The following is a 15,616-nucleotide window of genomic DNA, read 5'->3' as shown; positions in this document are numbered from 1 at the left end:
GTCATGCAAAATTGTGGCCTTTTTTGTGCCATGTATCTGAACCAACAGTACCTCTGTTGACGATGTCGAGATAACCCTTCTCAGTAAAATTCCCACCATTCTAAATGATGTGTGCTCTCTGTCAAATCTGTTCTAATATAAATAAAGGGGCCGGCAAACTTCAAAGTGATGACATAATTCATGATTGGCCATTGGGTCTGCTCAGAATGCAAGGAGAGCACAATGTGGAAGATGTGTTAGTGGGGTTTTTTCTTCTTCCTCAAAACAATTTCTTTGCTCCATTTCTGGAAAGATCTTTAGGTTTATTTGTGAGAACTTTTAATAATTCAGTCGCACATCTGTGTAAAGAGATCATTTTCATCAAGGATATTGGCATTTTTTTCTTTGCTAAAGATTAATAATTTCAAGAGGATTTAATTGTTTTTAACAGACAAGGTATACTTTTAACATAGTGTTTTTGTGTTGACCTGGAAATGACAGCAAATCCGGTAAGCACACCTTCAATGTCACTTGATGTAGTTGATGTGATTGTTAGCAAAAGGCATGAATCCTCATGAAACATAACTACTAGAAACATAAGTCAGCACTTGTTATGACTTTGATCCGTATTTACGTGTATCTGCTAACAGTACCTGGACTCGGATCTTCATTTCATCAAAGGGAGGCTTCAGGGTAGCGGGAGACCTCCTCCATTCAACCCATCAGAGCCTCAGCCCCAGTATGTTCACCAGCTGGCCCTGGACCTCGCTCCCCTGCCTCCCCCTGAAATCACAGACTCCATCCCTGGCCACAAAGGTACAGTAGTCCAGTCCACCTTTTCGCCTTGTTTTAGCCATAGAGCAGTACCAATTAATGTACTGTAAACTATGAATTCAAATTAATCATGAGACAGTCATCATTCACAGTCATAATTTATCGCATTCTGATTTGTATGTCCTACACTAATCTGATACAACCTACTGCAAATTATTTATCTCAGCTTGAAAATGTCTTTTAAAAAAATGTTAACCCATTAAAACCGGGGAAGCATCTGTGTCATTTTAGATTTTAGCGTTGGCTATTTAAAAATCGCAGATATACAAGCTCACAGCGCGTCACTCCCTTTCGTGCTGCGAGCTTGTACATCTGCTATTTTTGAACCAAAAAAAAAATTATCTTGAAAGTGTGAGAAGAACTAGTACTGATTTAGAGGGCACTTGTAGAATCTGCCTCAGGTCTTAATGCGTTCGTTATATCAAATGGCGTTTTATCACAGGGTTCTAATCAACTACAAGTGGAGAATCAAGTATGTTTAGATGGGGTTTCCCCTCGATTACACACTGTTGATTTGGGAGTCAGAGGTAGTTCTAATCACAATGTTGTGGTTCTTAGGTAGAAGACAGAAGTGCATTAAACACACTGTGTGTGCTGTAATCAGCCTCCTCCTTCTACTGCTGGTGGCTGGAGTCCTCCTCGGCTATTACTGTAAGTACAGTCATTTACTGGTTTTCATTTGATATCCTGGTGTGTCTCTAATGTACACACATAACAGCTATTATCATATACTTACGTCACATATCGTCGCTGTCGGGCAAAAACCTTGTATGTCCAAAACCGTTGCTTTATTGTAAAAAAAAAATCGATCGATAATAATTGCCTATTTTCGGCACTTTTGTGTGACACTATCGTGCAAGAAAGTATAAGAGGGCTGAAGTGGTTAAAGGATTGATCAATAGCATTAATTTATTAAATTTAATTGATGAAATATGGTATGGTTTCTGCCTGACAGCAATTATATATTTGTTGCACTTGCTTTTTTCCCCCAATAGACTGACCAGATGGGAGTTATGATTCCTCGTTAGTTTTTGAAGTCAAGGAGACACAAAGCTCTTTGTCCCTCTTGTCTTCTAGTATCGTCTAGCTGCGTCCACGGGGTGTCATGTGGTGATGAGAGCTGTGTGTGGGAGTCAGACTGGTGCAACGGGGTCAAGGATTGTCCAGGAGGTCAGGACGAGGCTAGCTGCTGTAAGGAGGGTCATACACTGTCCATACATATACGTCACGTCACTATTCAACTCACGAATCAGTTCATATTTATCTAGCACTTTGTCTAGCACTTTCCCAAACTGTGGAATAGACTTTCCGCCATAGTCTAAAGACTTACAAGCACTCCTCTCTCTTTGTATCCCTTCTTATCACCTTTTTCGATGGATGATAGTTTACTATGAAGATAATATACTGTATGTTGGTTACTTGTTCAAATTTTTTGTTATTTAGAATTGATTTATCTTGGCAACAAATAAAGAATGACTTATATGGATAGGTTCAATGTTTACCTGGTATCTGAGGCACTACAGTGTTCCCTTTGCACTCTACTTATGTGACTATTTACCCTGTTGTTCATGCCATGGTTCATGGGTTCCAGGGTTCATGCTTGCTATGCTTCCACTGATCTTGCACTTGTAAGTCACTCTGGTTAAGAGTGTCTGCTAAATTCCTAAATTCAATTGTTGTAAATATAAAGAATGTAATTCAAGGAGCTGCACAGTAGCTGAGCTTGAATTAGTAGATGTCAGTAGTCCATTAGTCCAACAGTAAGAATACAAAATGGTTATGTCCGTGGGAAAGTCTATTTAAAGTAAGAAAATCTGCTAAAAGTAAAGCCTATAATAAGAAAACGGTGCTCCAAGTTGTGCCTGTGCAATAAACACCATTAGACTTTTCACAGAAAATACCACTTTGCCTGCAGTAAAACATAATTATGTCACACCATCCATTCATTGTCCCACAGCTTAACACTGGCTGAGTACTCATCAAGCTTTATGTTGGGGCAGACCTAACCCATCAAAAATAAATTCTGATAAACCCTTTGAACATGCTTAGAGTGTCAATTGCAGAGAGTTATCTTAATGACTGACAGAACATTAATTAAGTATACTTTGACTGAAAGCTTATTTAATCTAAGGCTGTGTTATGGTCGGTCCTAACTCCCAATTTCTTTTTGACATTTATTTTTTCTTTATTCTGGTTGTTTCTATTTAGTGAGATTGTATGGCTCCAGTTTCCTTCTCCAGATCTACTCCTCACAAAGTAAATCCTGGAAGCCTGTGTGTTCATCTGGTTGGACAGATCAGCAAGGGAAAGCAAGTTGTCAGCACATTGGATATAGCAAGTAAGACATGGTTTTTGACTTGTAACATTGCTTAATTGTAATTGTCAAATGAATTACTTCACTACAGATTGCAAATATTACTAATATTAGTAATCTAAGGATGTACGATTATTCTGTTCTGCACTCTTTATTTTCTCTGGATCTTGAGTGTTACAGTAGCTATATATTTTAAATATATGTTTATTTGATTTACGTATCAATAAGGGGAGTCATAATAGGTAGTATGTTTTTACTTTGATGAAAACCATGTTGGGGCCGCATTGGACCTCTTTGGGGGCCGCATTTGGCCCCCAAAACGTGACACCCCTGCCCGAATGTAATGACATTCACCCAAGTTAGGATAAAGGCGCTATATAAATGCACCATAGGTTGACAACATGTACATAAAAGATTAGTGAGTATGAACCAAGTGATGTTTACTTTTAGTTGATTGTCTTTGACAGGGACACATATTTTACATCGGGCCAAGAGCAGGCTGCCACTAGTAATGGATTTGTATTGGTGAAACCTGAGTTCAGCGTGGACACACCCATACTGCAACAACTTGACCACAGGTTTGTGAACTGGCCCCACACATCCAGGAGGTCATTTTTCTGTCTCACATTATGCTCTGTTCTGTCTTAACCACTTAAACCCTCTATACTTGGTAAAACAGACCTGAGTCTTTTTTCACTACACTAAATCTCTTTGCCAAAAATAGCCAATCTACAAGCTTACAACGTGTCACGTTGCGATGCGTTGTAAGCTTGTAGATCTGCTATTTTTGGCATGTTCTTCCTCCCAGAATAGGGATCCTAGGGTTCAAGTGGTTAAAAAACAACAACAGTATATTTAGATCAAACTTAAACCAACATTCATTTAACATCAACTTCATTTGTTTGCCATCCCCAGCAACACTTGTCCAGACAACAATGTGGTGACGTTGCGTTGCATTGGTATGTCACAATCAATGTCTTGACATTGTCAAAAACTTGTATTGCCATGCTCAATTGTTGTCATTTTTATTAGGGCTGCGACTATCGATTATTTTCTTAGTGATTATTCTATTGTTTACTTTTGCGATTAATAACAAAATTGAGAACTGTGTTTGTACAAATATTTTTTTGTATAATACATAAAATGTGCAATTTATATTTGTATGTTGACATACAGTACAGTAGCTGTTAGTTTCTCTCCCTACTTGTAGTGCGTGTGTGTGTGTGTGTGTGTGTGTGTGTGTGTGTGTGTGTGTGTCCACTCTAACAGCAGTGTTGTCTTCAGATTGTGGGAGTAGAGTACGCTCTGAGAGAATCATCGGGGGCCAAGCTGCTGTCCAGGGGGCGTGGCCTTGGCAGGTCAGCCTGCGGGTTGAGGGGTCACACACCTGTGGAGGTTCTATCATCAGCCCCTCATGGATCGTGACTGCAGCACACTGTGTGGCTGGGTGAGTCTGATCGATCTTACAACATAATGCCACAGGCGGGACACTTTTATCCTGGAATGACCTACCTAGAATACCAGATGGATGCTGTTTCCCACAGTAGGACAATTTTAGAGAGACGCATAATTTTATCTCGATATTTTAACTGATTTTTTTCCGTAAATTAATGCCCTATTTGTTCATACTACAGCGTCACACAAAAGTATCAAAAGTAGCAGACCTGCTAGTTTTGCTGAAAATTAACAGTTTTGGACATAATGAGGTTTCCACCGGACAGAGACGATATTATAGTATCTATGTCACATAGTCCTCTAGGTCTTGGCAAAGTAAACGTCACAGTCTCCCTATAGATGTCCATACTTTATATTCCTCTTAATGTAAACTTACGTCTTTCCTCTAGGAGGTCCAATCCTGAAGACTGGAGGGTCTATGCAGGAATAGTGGATGAGCTAGGCACCATCTTTAGCCCCAGTCGCTCAGTGAGCTCCATCGTGGTCCATGAGGGTTTCGACAGCCTTACTATGAGGAATGACATTTCTCTGATGAGGCTCTCCAACCCATTAGACCTAACATGTAGGTATCATTCTAATACTACTCCTACTCATACATACAGTAGGAGTAGGAGAACTTTATTAGGTACGTCTGTCCAACTGCAGGGTAACACCCCGTCAGGGGGCCACAATCTGCACCAAACGTGGCACAAACCCTGTTCAGGGATATGACACGAGAACAGGGGCCCCTGAGGGGCCACAGGCGCACCGTTGCTCCAATCCGCACCAAACATGGCACAGACACTGTTCAGCGGATTGGCATGAGAATAGTCACACCAGAAAACCTTGCACACATGTGGGGCACTACAACAGTTTTACAGCCGTGTTTAACACTTCAAATGGCCATAACTCTGTGACCATTGCTCTGATCAGCGCAATATGGGACTAGATTTGAAGGCTGCGTAGCGGGCTGAAAACCCAGTGCTGTATAATACTATACTGTACAGTATATACTGTATATTTAACAGCTGATGCTGTCGTCCTTATGTTTTTGTAGCATCTATAGACATGAGACCTGTCTGCTTGCCCAATGTTGGACTAAACATCACTGTTCCCCAGAAGTGCTGGATATCAGGGTTTGGCAGGACAGTCAATGGAGGTAAACCCATAATATTTCATTTATTTTTTGGTTACAAACTCAGGTTATCATAGTGTACATGTAATTTATTTCATTTCAATTCAAACAACTTTATTAATCCCACTAGGGGCTGTCCCACTTCACGTGCTGTGCTGGCCCAAGCAGTTGAACACTACTTCACCAAGTTTGTCAAATGTACTATATTTCAATGAAATCTCTCCATGTTCTTCCCTCACAGGTAATGCCTCCCCAGGCCTGAGGGAAGCTGAGGTGTCCCTGATAGACAGCACTGTTTGTAACAGCTCCATATCTTACAACGGCAGGATCACCCGGGACATGATATGTGCGGGAGAGATGGAGGGGGGAGTGGATTCCTGCCAGGTAAGACGCATCACTGGGGCATCCGGGTGGCACACAGGCGAAGTTTTTGAATCCTCCGGTTGCCACCTGGCTTGGCAGGCGCTCCAATGAATAGTCCATGTTCGGATGCTGGCAGGGCAGGGGAATCTCTGTCTCTACACTAGGGACTCCTTACTGGTTGGTCGCGGAGCCAGGAGAACAACTAGGTCAGATAGCTTGTTCCTCCACATGTGTTAGGCCTCCCGCTGAAGCTCCTCACCTTACTGTCAGGTGAAAAGAAGAGGCTGGGGACTTCATGTGTATCGGAGGAGACACATGCTCGTCTACTCCCTCCCGTATGACCAACTGTTTGTCAGCAGTGACAGGCCCTACCTACACTTGTGTGGGGAAAGTTGGGAATTGACAAAATGATTACATTGAGGAAAAAGGAAGAAGACAAAAAACATCACTGGCTGGGATGGATACATACATACATGAAAGTGTGCATGTGCATGCACCTGTTCATTGAGTCGTTTCCTGCATTTTCAGAGTGTAGCAGTCAAAGTAACAAATGTAGCTACTACCAAACATTAGCATATTCCCCTAATGGGAGATATGGGTTTGGGAGAGACTGAGCAGCAAGAGAATGTGACAAACAGATCTTGGAGCAGCCTAGGGATGAGCCCACAGTGTTATTAGGATCTTACAGTCGAGCGGGATTTGCCACAAATGCAATTCGTTCAATAATGTCTTAGTAAGTGAAGCAGCGACAAAACATCAGCTTGGACAAAGATGGCAGTACTATTACCTCAGCTATTGCCTAATAACAGTGGCGTGCACAGACATTTTGAGGGGCAGGTGCTCAAGTAAAAAAAAAATCACACCCAGTGTGAAGAGAGTGTTGCCTTTCATGAGTTCATTTCGTTAGTTACTTTTTACAGACTTTGATGACTTCAAAGTATTTTACAGATTTTTACGTGTTTTTACTCATTTTAACATCTTTTAAGTATTTTTACTAATTTTAAGTATTTTTACTCATTTTAAGTATTTTTACTCATTGTAAGTATTTTTACTCAGTTTAGGAACTTTAAAGTATCTTTACTAATATTTAAGTATTTTTACTCATTTTAAGTATTTTTACTCATGTTAAGTATTTTTACTCAAAAGTGTGTGTGTGTGTGTGTGTGTGTGTGTATAATTAGTGTAACTGGTTGCATCTTTGTGTTGCAATCAGCCGCAGCTGTTGAGGCTGTGCTCAAACATACAGAGGGGCCGTGCTCATACGGACACACACACAGACACACAGACGGACACACAGACACACAGACAAAGTCACTCCTTGGAGTGGCTAGCACCACTCAAAAAGGGCACCTTGCGCGGTGTGAGATTTATAGAAGAAAATTGCAATGCACATTTTGGGGAATTGTTAATATATTAGAAGCTTTTAATCCAGAATTGATTGATGTCACCATGGGCTACATACAGGGCAGGTGCCCTAGCACCACCTAGAGTCTATCTGTGCACGTCCCCTAAAATAGCTGATCTACAAGCTCATATTATGACATTGTGTTGCAACACGTGGGATTGTAGATCAGCTATTACATTCTATTTTGACAGAATTGTGTGTGTGTGTGTGTGTGTGTGTGTGTGTGTGTGTGTGTGTGTGTGTGTGTGTGTGTGTGTGTGTGTGTGTGTGTGTGTGTGTGTGTGTGTGTGTGTGTGTGTGTGTGTGTGTGTGTGTGTGTGTGTGTGTGTGTGTGTGTGCGCGCGCGCGCACGTACAGTAGGTCAATAACTAATGGACAGAACTTTCACTATGTCATTTTCAGGGTGACAGCGGTGGGCCTTTGGTGTCAGAGATGGATGGTGTATGGTGGCTGGTAGGGGACACTAGCTGGGGAGAGCAATGTGCTCAGAGAAACAAACCAGGGGTCTATGGCAATGTAACCTATTTCCTGGGTTGGATTTACCATCAGATGGAGGTGAGAGGTCCAGTGCAATGATATGAAAATGAAAGTCTAGACCTAACGTTAAGAGCACACCGAGCCATAAACACATCCATGAAGCAAAGCGGGCGTGGATGTTGTTTAAAGGGACTACACCATGAATTTTAACATTTTTCTTATTTTTTTGTGTGTTTTTGGTCTCTCTTTTTGGTATTGCAGGTGAAAGTGCTTTATAAGCCAGAGAGAAGTTAGTTGGAATGACTATATCTGAGGCTTGATTTAGGCTCAAACCTTTTGAAAAACGTTTGAGGGACATAAACAATATGATATTAAATATTATTATTATTTTTTTAATTCATGGTGTAGATCCTTTAAAACAAAAAAGTATCAATTTACTATTCCACCCATCTAAAGACAATTTTCCTGATCTGAGGCCTGTTCCTCGAAAGGTGAATTAAATAAGCCTGGATTTAAGTCAAATCCAGGCTTGACAAAGTCGGGTCCGTATAGCCTGGTTTATTCGGTTCCTGGAACGCCAAGCCAGGCTGAAAAGGAGCGACTTTGTCGAGCTAGGCCTTGTCAAGCCAGGCTGTGTCGAGCCAGGATAATGAAGCCAGGCTTCACTTATTTCTATAAAAGACCATGAAAGTCGATAGCAGAATCCTTGAACTTGACCAATCATGGAGCCCAAAACCAGAGCGGCGTTCTTCTCTGTGGCTGAACAGCAGCACTGCAGCAGCTCATGGAATCTTACAAGGAAGTAAAATTTATAATAAGCAAGAAAGGAAACACGGCCCCAATAAATATAGATCCAGGGAGAAAGCGTGGCAAAGTATTGCCGACAAATTAAATGCACAAGTTGTCCAAAAATATGCAATTAATTTATATACAAATCCATAAATATATAATTCAGTTAGGTTTAAACATAAGGAGTTTAAGTGAATGTTGGAATTATAATTATAAACACTTAGAATAATTTTCTAATTTCAAATTTCTAAAATCGAAGATCTACAAGGGAAAAGCTTGCCTTTTGGCGGCCGGGGGTCCACGGTCCACGGGGGTCAACGGGGGTCCGGGAGTACACGGGGGGCCGGGCTCCCCGTGTACTCCCGGACCCCCGTTGACCCCCAACAGAGGTCTGGGGTATACGGGGGTCCACGGGGGCGGGGGTCCACGGGGGTCCGGAGGTCCATGGGGGTCCGGGGGTCCGGAGGTCCACGGGGGTCAACGGGGGTCCGGGAGTACACGGGGGGCCGGGCTCCCCGTGTACTCCCGGACCCCCGTTGACCCCCAACAGAGGTCTGGGGTATACGGGGGTCCACGGGGGTCCGGAGGTCCATGGGGGTCCGGAGGTCCATGGGGGTCCGGGGGTCCATGGGGGTCCGGGGGTCCACGGGGGTCCGGAGGTCCATGGGGGTCCGGGGGTCCACGGGGGTCCGGAGGTCCATGGGGGTCCGGGGGTCCACGGGGGTCCGGAGGTCCATGGGGGTCCGGGGGTCCGGAGGTCCATGGGGGTCCGGGGGTCCACGGGGGTCCGGAGGTCCATGGGGGTCCGGGGGTCCACGGGGGTCCGGAGGTACACAGGGGGCCGGGGGTACACGGGGGTCCGGGGGTCCACGGGGGCGGGGGTCCATGGGGGGCCGGGGACCCCCGGCCGCCATAAGACAAAAACATTTCGGGCTTGTAGATCTTTGATTTTTGCATAAGAATTGAATAAGTGTAGAAAAACTCATTGGTTTATGATTGGAGTCATTGGACTAACAGCTATTTCACAAAACTTGAAGAACAAGGCACTGGATTAATAAAGCTTGGCTGTTAGCCTGCTCCTGACCAGGCTAACTTCACAGCTAAATTGCCATGGTAACTAAGCTAGGCTTGCTTCAATTCTCTTTTGAGGAATCGGATAAGGCTAAACTTAGCCAGGGTGAACTGGCTAAACTAATCTTCAAGATAATTCACCTTTTGAGGAACCGACTCAGCTCTAATCCTGGCTAAATTAAGCCAGGATAGGTGGTAAAGCCAGGCTTTAGCTCTAATTCACCTTTTGAGGAACAGGCCCCTGGGTGGAGCAGAAGTTGCGCTTAAATACTCTGAGTAGTACATTAACCACTTAAAACCTTCCTTGACTGGGGTCCTCCAGGAATCTGTACTTGGCCCCCTCCTTTTTTCACTCTAGACCAGACCAGTGGTCCTTGAGGGGGTTCCAGGTGGTCCCCAGCTAAATGATGGAGAGTTGGTAACCAAATGGACCCTGATAACTCCTGAGAGTGTAAAATGAAACCAAATGAACCCTTTCGGGTCCATTTGGTTTCATTTTGCACTCTCAAGAGTTAAATTATTGTTAAACATCTGCATTACTTAATTTAAACATTGCTATTTTGATCAACGTTTGCCTGTTATCTCTCCTATGGTACCAACATCAATATAGCATGGAATTGTGGACAAAATCGTATCTAACGGTAACAAAATATTCTAAGTCTTGGGTCTGAGAGGCAGAATCTCATCAGATGGTGGTCTGTGGCTCAAATGCAGAATAAATAGTGGTCCTCCTTGATATGAAAAGGGTTGAAAACCACTGCTTCTAGACCAGTGTTTCTCAACCTTTTTTGGGCCAGTGCCCCCTATCCGATGTTCAGGTCCCTTACCACCCCCACACCCAGTTAGAATGTGTGCCTATCATTACGTTGTGCCCAGTACAGGCATGCTTAAAGTTAGTTTGACATAGTTTTCATGCTGTATCTTGATTACCTAGAAAATAATTAAAGAATGCTCCTCCGAGATTACATAGTTCTATCTTTGCATCCTTTATTTGCATAATACATTTGACTAATCCTGATTCCTGTTTTTGTTTTGTTTGCAGAAATATCAAGATGAATAAGCATCAAAAGAAAGGCCAAACGTGATTTGTCAAGTTCATTTTTATTGTTTACAGTTTTTGACTGTCGGGAGTGGGGAAGTGTACAGTCAATGTCTCACACAACCTTAACTTATTTGCCATATATTACATTTTAGGAATTCTGACACTCTTTTTTTAATCACCAGCATGTGCAAACAATTGTAGCATTCTGCATTAGACTCACTATCTGGCTTTGTTGGATGTAAGTAAAAATTAAGGCGAGGCCTATGTTGAATACATGTTTATATACTGTATATGATCATGGAGAATCCATTTACTATATTGTGTACATAGAATATGCATCACTGTACATTAATTTAAAAAAGATTAAAAAATCATAATTGTGTTAAGTCATTAAATGTATTACCCAGTGCAAACACAAGGTGTCACTCACAAACTGAATTCCATTGAATCACATAGACATGTCTTGTCCCCCAACTAAAAAGCCAGAATGTGTAATCCATGACTAAGTTATTTTATTTACAGAATCATCACGAATCTGGCACAGGACGAGAACATACAGTTGAAGATTGAGTTGTGAACATTTTCACAACTTTACAATTTGGCACACACAGTAATAGTGCAGTTTGCACACAAGACCCAGAAAAAAATAGTACTGCAGGTTTCTGTTTTGTTTGATTGTCCGGCACCATTTCAGCTGTGGCTTTTTCTGACTACACACATTTGGCTTGATTTTGTCGACAGAGAATCTGGGATAAGAGGCAAATTGACTACCAAGTCACATCCTTTAAAACACATTTACAAAACAGAAATTAATCAATATTGACAAATATCGTTTTTCTTAAAGGGACTACACCATGAATTTTAACTTTTTCTTCTTTTTTGTGTGTTTTTGGTCTCCCCTACCTCTCTTCTATCCCCAAAAATACCCCAGTTTGAACACTCAGGCTTTCACAGCAAATCTGGGGTTTTCTGTGAATTGGTCTCAAAACAGGCCAAACTAATTTGGTCCCTGACGTGACATGACTTCACGTCACGTCAGGGTACAATCCCTCCCATAGTACTTTTTCCACACAGAACCAGGAGATAACATGCATACAAACTGGCTCAATAGCGCCCCGTGCCAAACATGACAATGTGGTATTGCAGGTGAAAGTGCTTTATAAGCCAGAGAGAAGTTAGTTGGAATGAGTATATCTGAGGCTTGATTTAGGCTCAAACCTTTTGAAAAACGTTTGAGGGACATAAACAATATATTAAATATATATATATTTTTTTAAATTCATGGTGTAGTCCCTTTAAATAATAATTTCTTATGGGTGCTTTCCTCTCATAAAGACTTGAGAACAGTTAGTGGTAGTTGAGAAAGAAAGCTAGCATTGCTTTGTGCTCCATATTTTGATTGGCAAAAAACACTTCAGTATAAATATGCATCCTTGCAAATCTAATATTCACACCCATGTCTAAAGAGTAGCTTTTTGGAATCATATTGTACACTCGCATTCAAGTAGATTTAAATATAAAAGGGTCATGTATACAGTATTAGTAAAATTACATGAATCTCTTAAATTGCAGCACCTACTGTACTGTACGTGAATCTAAACTGGTTCCACTCCTGTCGAGTATTGATCATCATCTCTGCCAGGAGATCATGCATTCACCTCTGTGTGTGTGTCTGTCTGTAGTTTATCTTACATAACAACAAGGCTGTTCAGCAGGGATGTAACAATACATCACAGAGACAGTTAATTATCAATACAAATGTGACAATTCAAATCAGTAAAATTGTAATGTTTTAAGTACTTAATCTAGTTTGGAGTTAGCTTGTTCACTGCAAGCACTCTTTTTTGGCATGTGCACTAAAAGTATAAATTAGGCTTTAGCGGCAACGTTGTGAACACAGTAGTGCACGGTTTACCGTTCATATGACAGTGAATAATTATCCTACTGTTAGATGTTTCTGTTCTTTAGAACGGTTTGTATGGAAAATTCAATGAAAGTCGTGAACCCAGGATCGTGAATCGTGAAATCTTGAGTTGAGTGAATCGTTATCATCCCTACTGCGCAGGCTGACAGCAGACCACCTCAATGCTTGAATATTTTTCAAATCTGAGACGATAACATTAATAGTAGGTTTGTTAGAAATACAGTAGGTGTGCCAATGTGTAAGCATAGACAGTAGTCCCAAATCTAACGTACGGATTAATCTTATGCACCGATTATTAATTCCCGCTGCGTGGCTTAAATCACTGTGTACTATAAGGGCTGCTGTAATTTATTTCACTGAACTGGAAAACAAAATAAGCTTAGGGTTTAAGTCAGTCTTTCACAGGACATGCACAAACCATCACCAAAGCAGAGAGAAAGATGGAGAGAGGTAGACAATTGAATGTGTATGAGCCAGAGAGGGAGGAAGACAGTGGAGTTGATGTACAACTCTTTCATGGCTGTAGTCAGAAATTACCTGCATACTTCACAATTGTTATTAGAGCATGCCTCCTGGCGGAGATTTGCGCTCTACTTAGCGCACCTTTCTAGTTGTTTTTGTGTTAAACCTTTGATCGACAATAGACCGCCGAAGTCTGACGTCATTTACACATCCTTTGTTTGTCTACCTGGTTCGCAGTTTTCCACCCCCGTTCTGAATCCCATAGACGTATTTAATATCGCGTCAAATAAGAACTGTGTTCCAAAAATAAACAAATGACCACGGCGGGTTGACTCTTATGGATATGAAGCATCAACTGACGGTGAGAAAACGATAATGTTACTTCCGCCAAATTAGTTACATTTTCGCCAGAAACAGACTGTATCAAATATAAGTGACTGACTATCATAAACTATACAGAACCTCCTCCCTGACAATAACGCCGACACGCGGTGTTTATTTTTGGACCACAATTCTTATATGAGACGATTCTAAGATGACCCAATGTTATTCTCCATAGAGAAATTACTTCCGCAAACCTGGGGATGAACGAGTGACGTCAGGACTTCGGTGCTCTATAAAAACAAAGTGCAATTTAGCAGACCACTGATGACATGTCCCTGTAGAGGAGTTAAGATGATCCTCAGAAGGCACAACAGGCATTGTAAACATTATGTGAAACCTGGTGATATTTGGTTGACAGTGATCAATTGAATGAAAATAATGACCGATTTCACTCCCTGAAAGATGGAAAGACAAAATCAATCAGCAATTTAAAAAAAGGCACTGGTCAGATTCCTTCACTTATCACAAAATTAGGTTGGTGTTAGCCTACTTTAATTTGAAAATGTATAAATAGTTTTGGAGAGCAGCATCAACTATAGAAAAGCAGTTATTGAGGCAACTGCTATGGCAAACCTTCTGGAATGAATGACATTTGGCAAATTGAGTGCAAGATAAACAAGTCATATTTAAACTGCTTAAGAAGCCATGATTATTAGATTACCTCACAGAGATAGCAGAAACAGGAATGTCCTATTTTAGAAATACCTACTCTCCTGTGATTGTCTTTAAGAGGGGGTGGATCCTCTCATATTTAGCTCTACGGGTCAACCCGATGACCTACGGTCTTTCAGGCAACAAGTCTCATTGGTCAGAGCAGCGCCATGAGCCCGTTCCCTGATCTCCGCCGGTGCACCAGTCAATTCGTAGCCCGCCGCCCTCAGCCCGTTGGCCCCGAACTCCCATCCCAGCCCTCTCAGTCACTTGATGCGGTTGCGGACCAGCGAGGACTCGTCCGTGATCTCCCCCGAGCGGTCCCCCCGTCGCCACGGCAGCACCAGCAGCAGCAGCAGTACGAGGAGGACCAGACCGCAGACCCCCATCAGGGCGTAGGAGATCACCCAGAGGAGGGGCTCCCTCAGGACCCCGCTGGAGCAGTCTGCCGATACGTCTGCTGCTGTGAACGGTCCTGCGATCTCCGACAGCGGCAACCCACCACTCACTATGGCCAGAAAGGAGAACAAAAAGAGCTCTTTAATAAACAGAAAATAAATGTTCAGGTAGGTGACACAATGTCAGCCAATCCGGAGAGAGTACCCGTTTATCAGCTTCATTTTTATAGCGTCCAGTTCCAATTTTGTCGGCTCATTTCTTTGTGTCATCACTTCTAATTGCACATGTTTAATCTGTGTCCTGACTGAGTTCTCTGTCCTGATTGGATGAAATTGGACGTGGAGACTCCTGTTACTGAACAAACACTCTATAGCAATGAGCACTATCAGAATATAGAGCCATTTAGCACTTCTTTTAACCAAAGAAAATCACTTTCCCTACCTTTAAGTAGTAACCCATTGAACCTTACTGCTACTATTACAGTATTTGTTGTTGCTCCACCAGACCTTCACATAACCTGGATTGCTAAAAATGGAGCAGGTTTTACTTTTTGGTTTCCGTCTTTTTCTTTATTATTATTCTCTCTTGTAATCAAGGTGCAGTGGGGTTGAAGGGGCTGCTGTTGATGGGGGAAGTTTGTCTATTAGCCACCCCAGCATCCATATTCTCAGGGTAATGTTAGTCAAAAATAGCAGATTTACAAGCTCACAACATGCAGATCTGCAATTTTTGGTGAAGAGATTTGGCATTGACAGAAAAAAAGTACAGTTGCAGTACAGTTTTACTAAGTGCTTCTGGTGTGCAGAAGAATGATTCATTATACTATAGTGTTATTATGGTTGCTTATATCTAACCTTTATATTTTACCATCACTTATTGTACCAATATAATATACATGATATTTGGTAGCTTGTAAGAGCCTAGATGTCTCCACTAGGCCTGATACTGTAGCT

General features: G+C 42.0%; 2 protein-coding genes across 2 annotated transcripts in view; one reads left to right on the top strand and one right to left on the bottom strand.

Moving 5' to 3' along the window:
* Positions 1-473: 473 nt before the first annotated feature.
* On the top strand, positions 474-13,410 carry LOC308085780 (transmembrane protease serine 2-like; the record flags this gene model as incomplete). The annotated part of the gene is made up of 13 exons (XM_080429090.1): positions 474-488; positions 630-795; positions 1,372-1,464; positions 1,891-2,004; positions 3,022-3,151; positions 3,595-3,705; positions 4,043-4,086; positions 4,412-4,574; positions 4,972-5,144; positions 5,619-5,720; positions 5,938-6,080; positions 7,867-8,019; positions 10,844-13,410. The coding sequence occupies 13 exons, from the start codon at positions 474-476 to the stop codon at positions 10,859-10,861; spliced, it is 1,425 nt and encodes a 474-aa protein (XP_080285216.1). The 3' UTR covers positions 10,862-13,410.
* The window catches only part of bace2 (beta-secretase 2), a 23,743-nt gene continuing 19,465 nt past the window's right edge, over positions 11,339-15,616 (bottom strand). The window contains exon 9 of the mRNA XM_080427826.1: positions 11,339-14,772. Coding sequence (XP_080283952.1) covers positions 14,531-14,772 — 242 coding nt within the window. The 3' untranslated portion in view covers positions 11,339-14,530. The remainder of the gene's footprint in view (positions 14,773-15,616) is intronic.

This window comes from Gymnoscopelus braueri (assembly GCF_963280865.1).
Source record: "Gymnoscopelus braueri genome assembly, chromosome: 5".
In the NCBI taxonomy this organism is placed as follows: domain Eukaryota; kingdom Metazoa; phylum Chordata; class Actinopteri; order Myctophiformes; family Myctophidae; genus Gymnoscopelus; species Gymnoscopelus braueri.
This window is presented reverse-complemented; position numbering and strand designations above follow the sequence as displayed.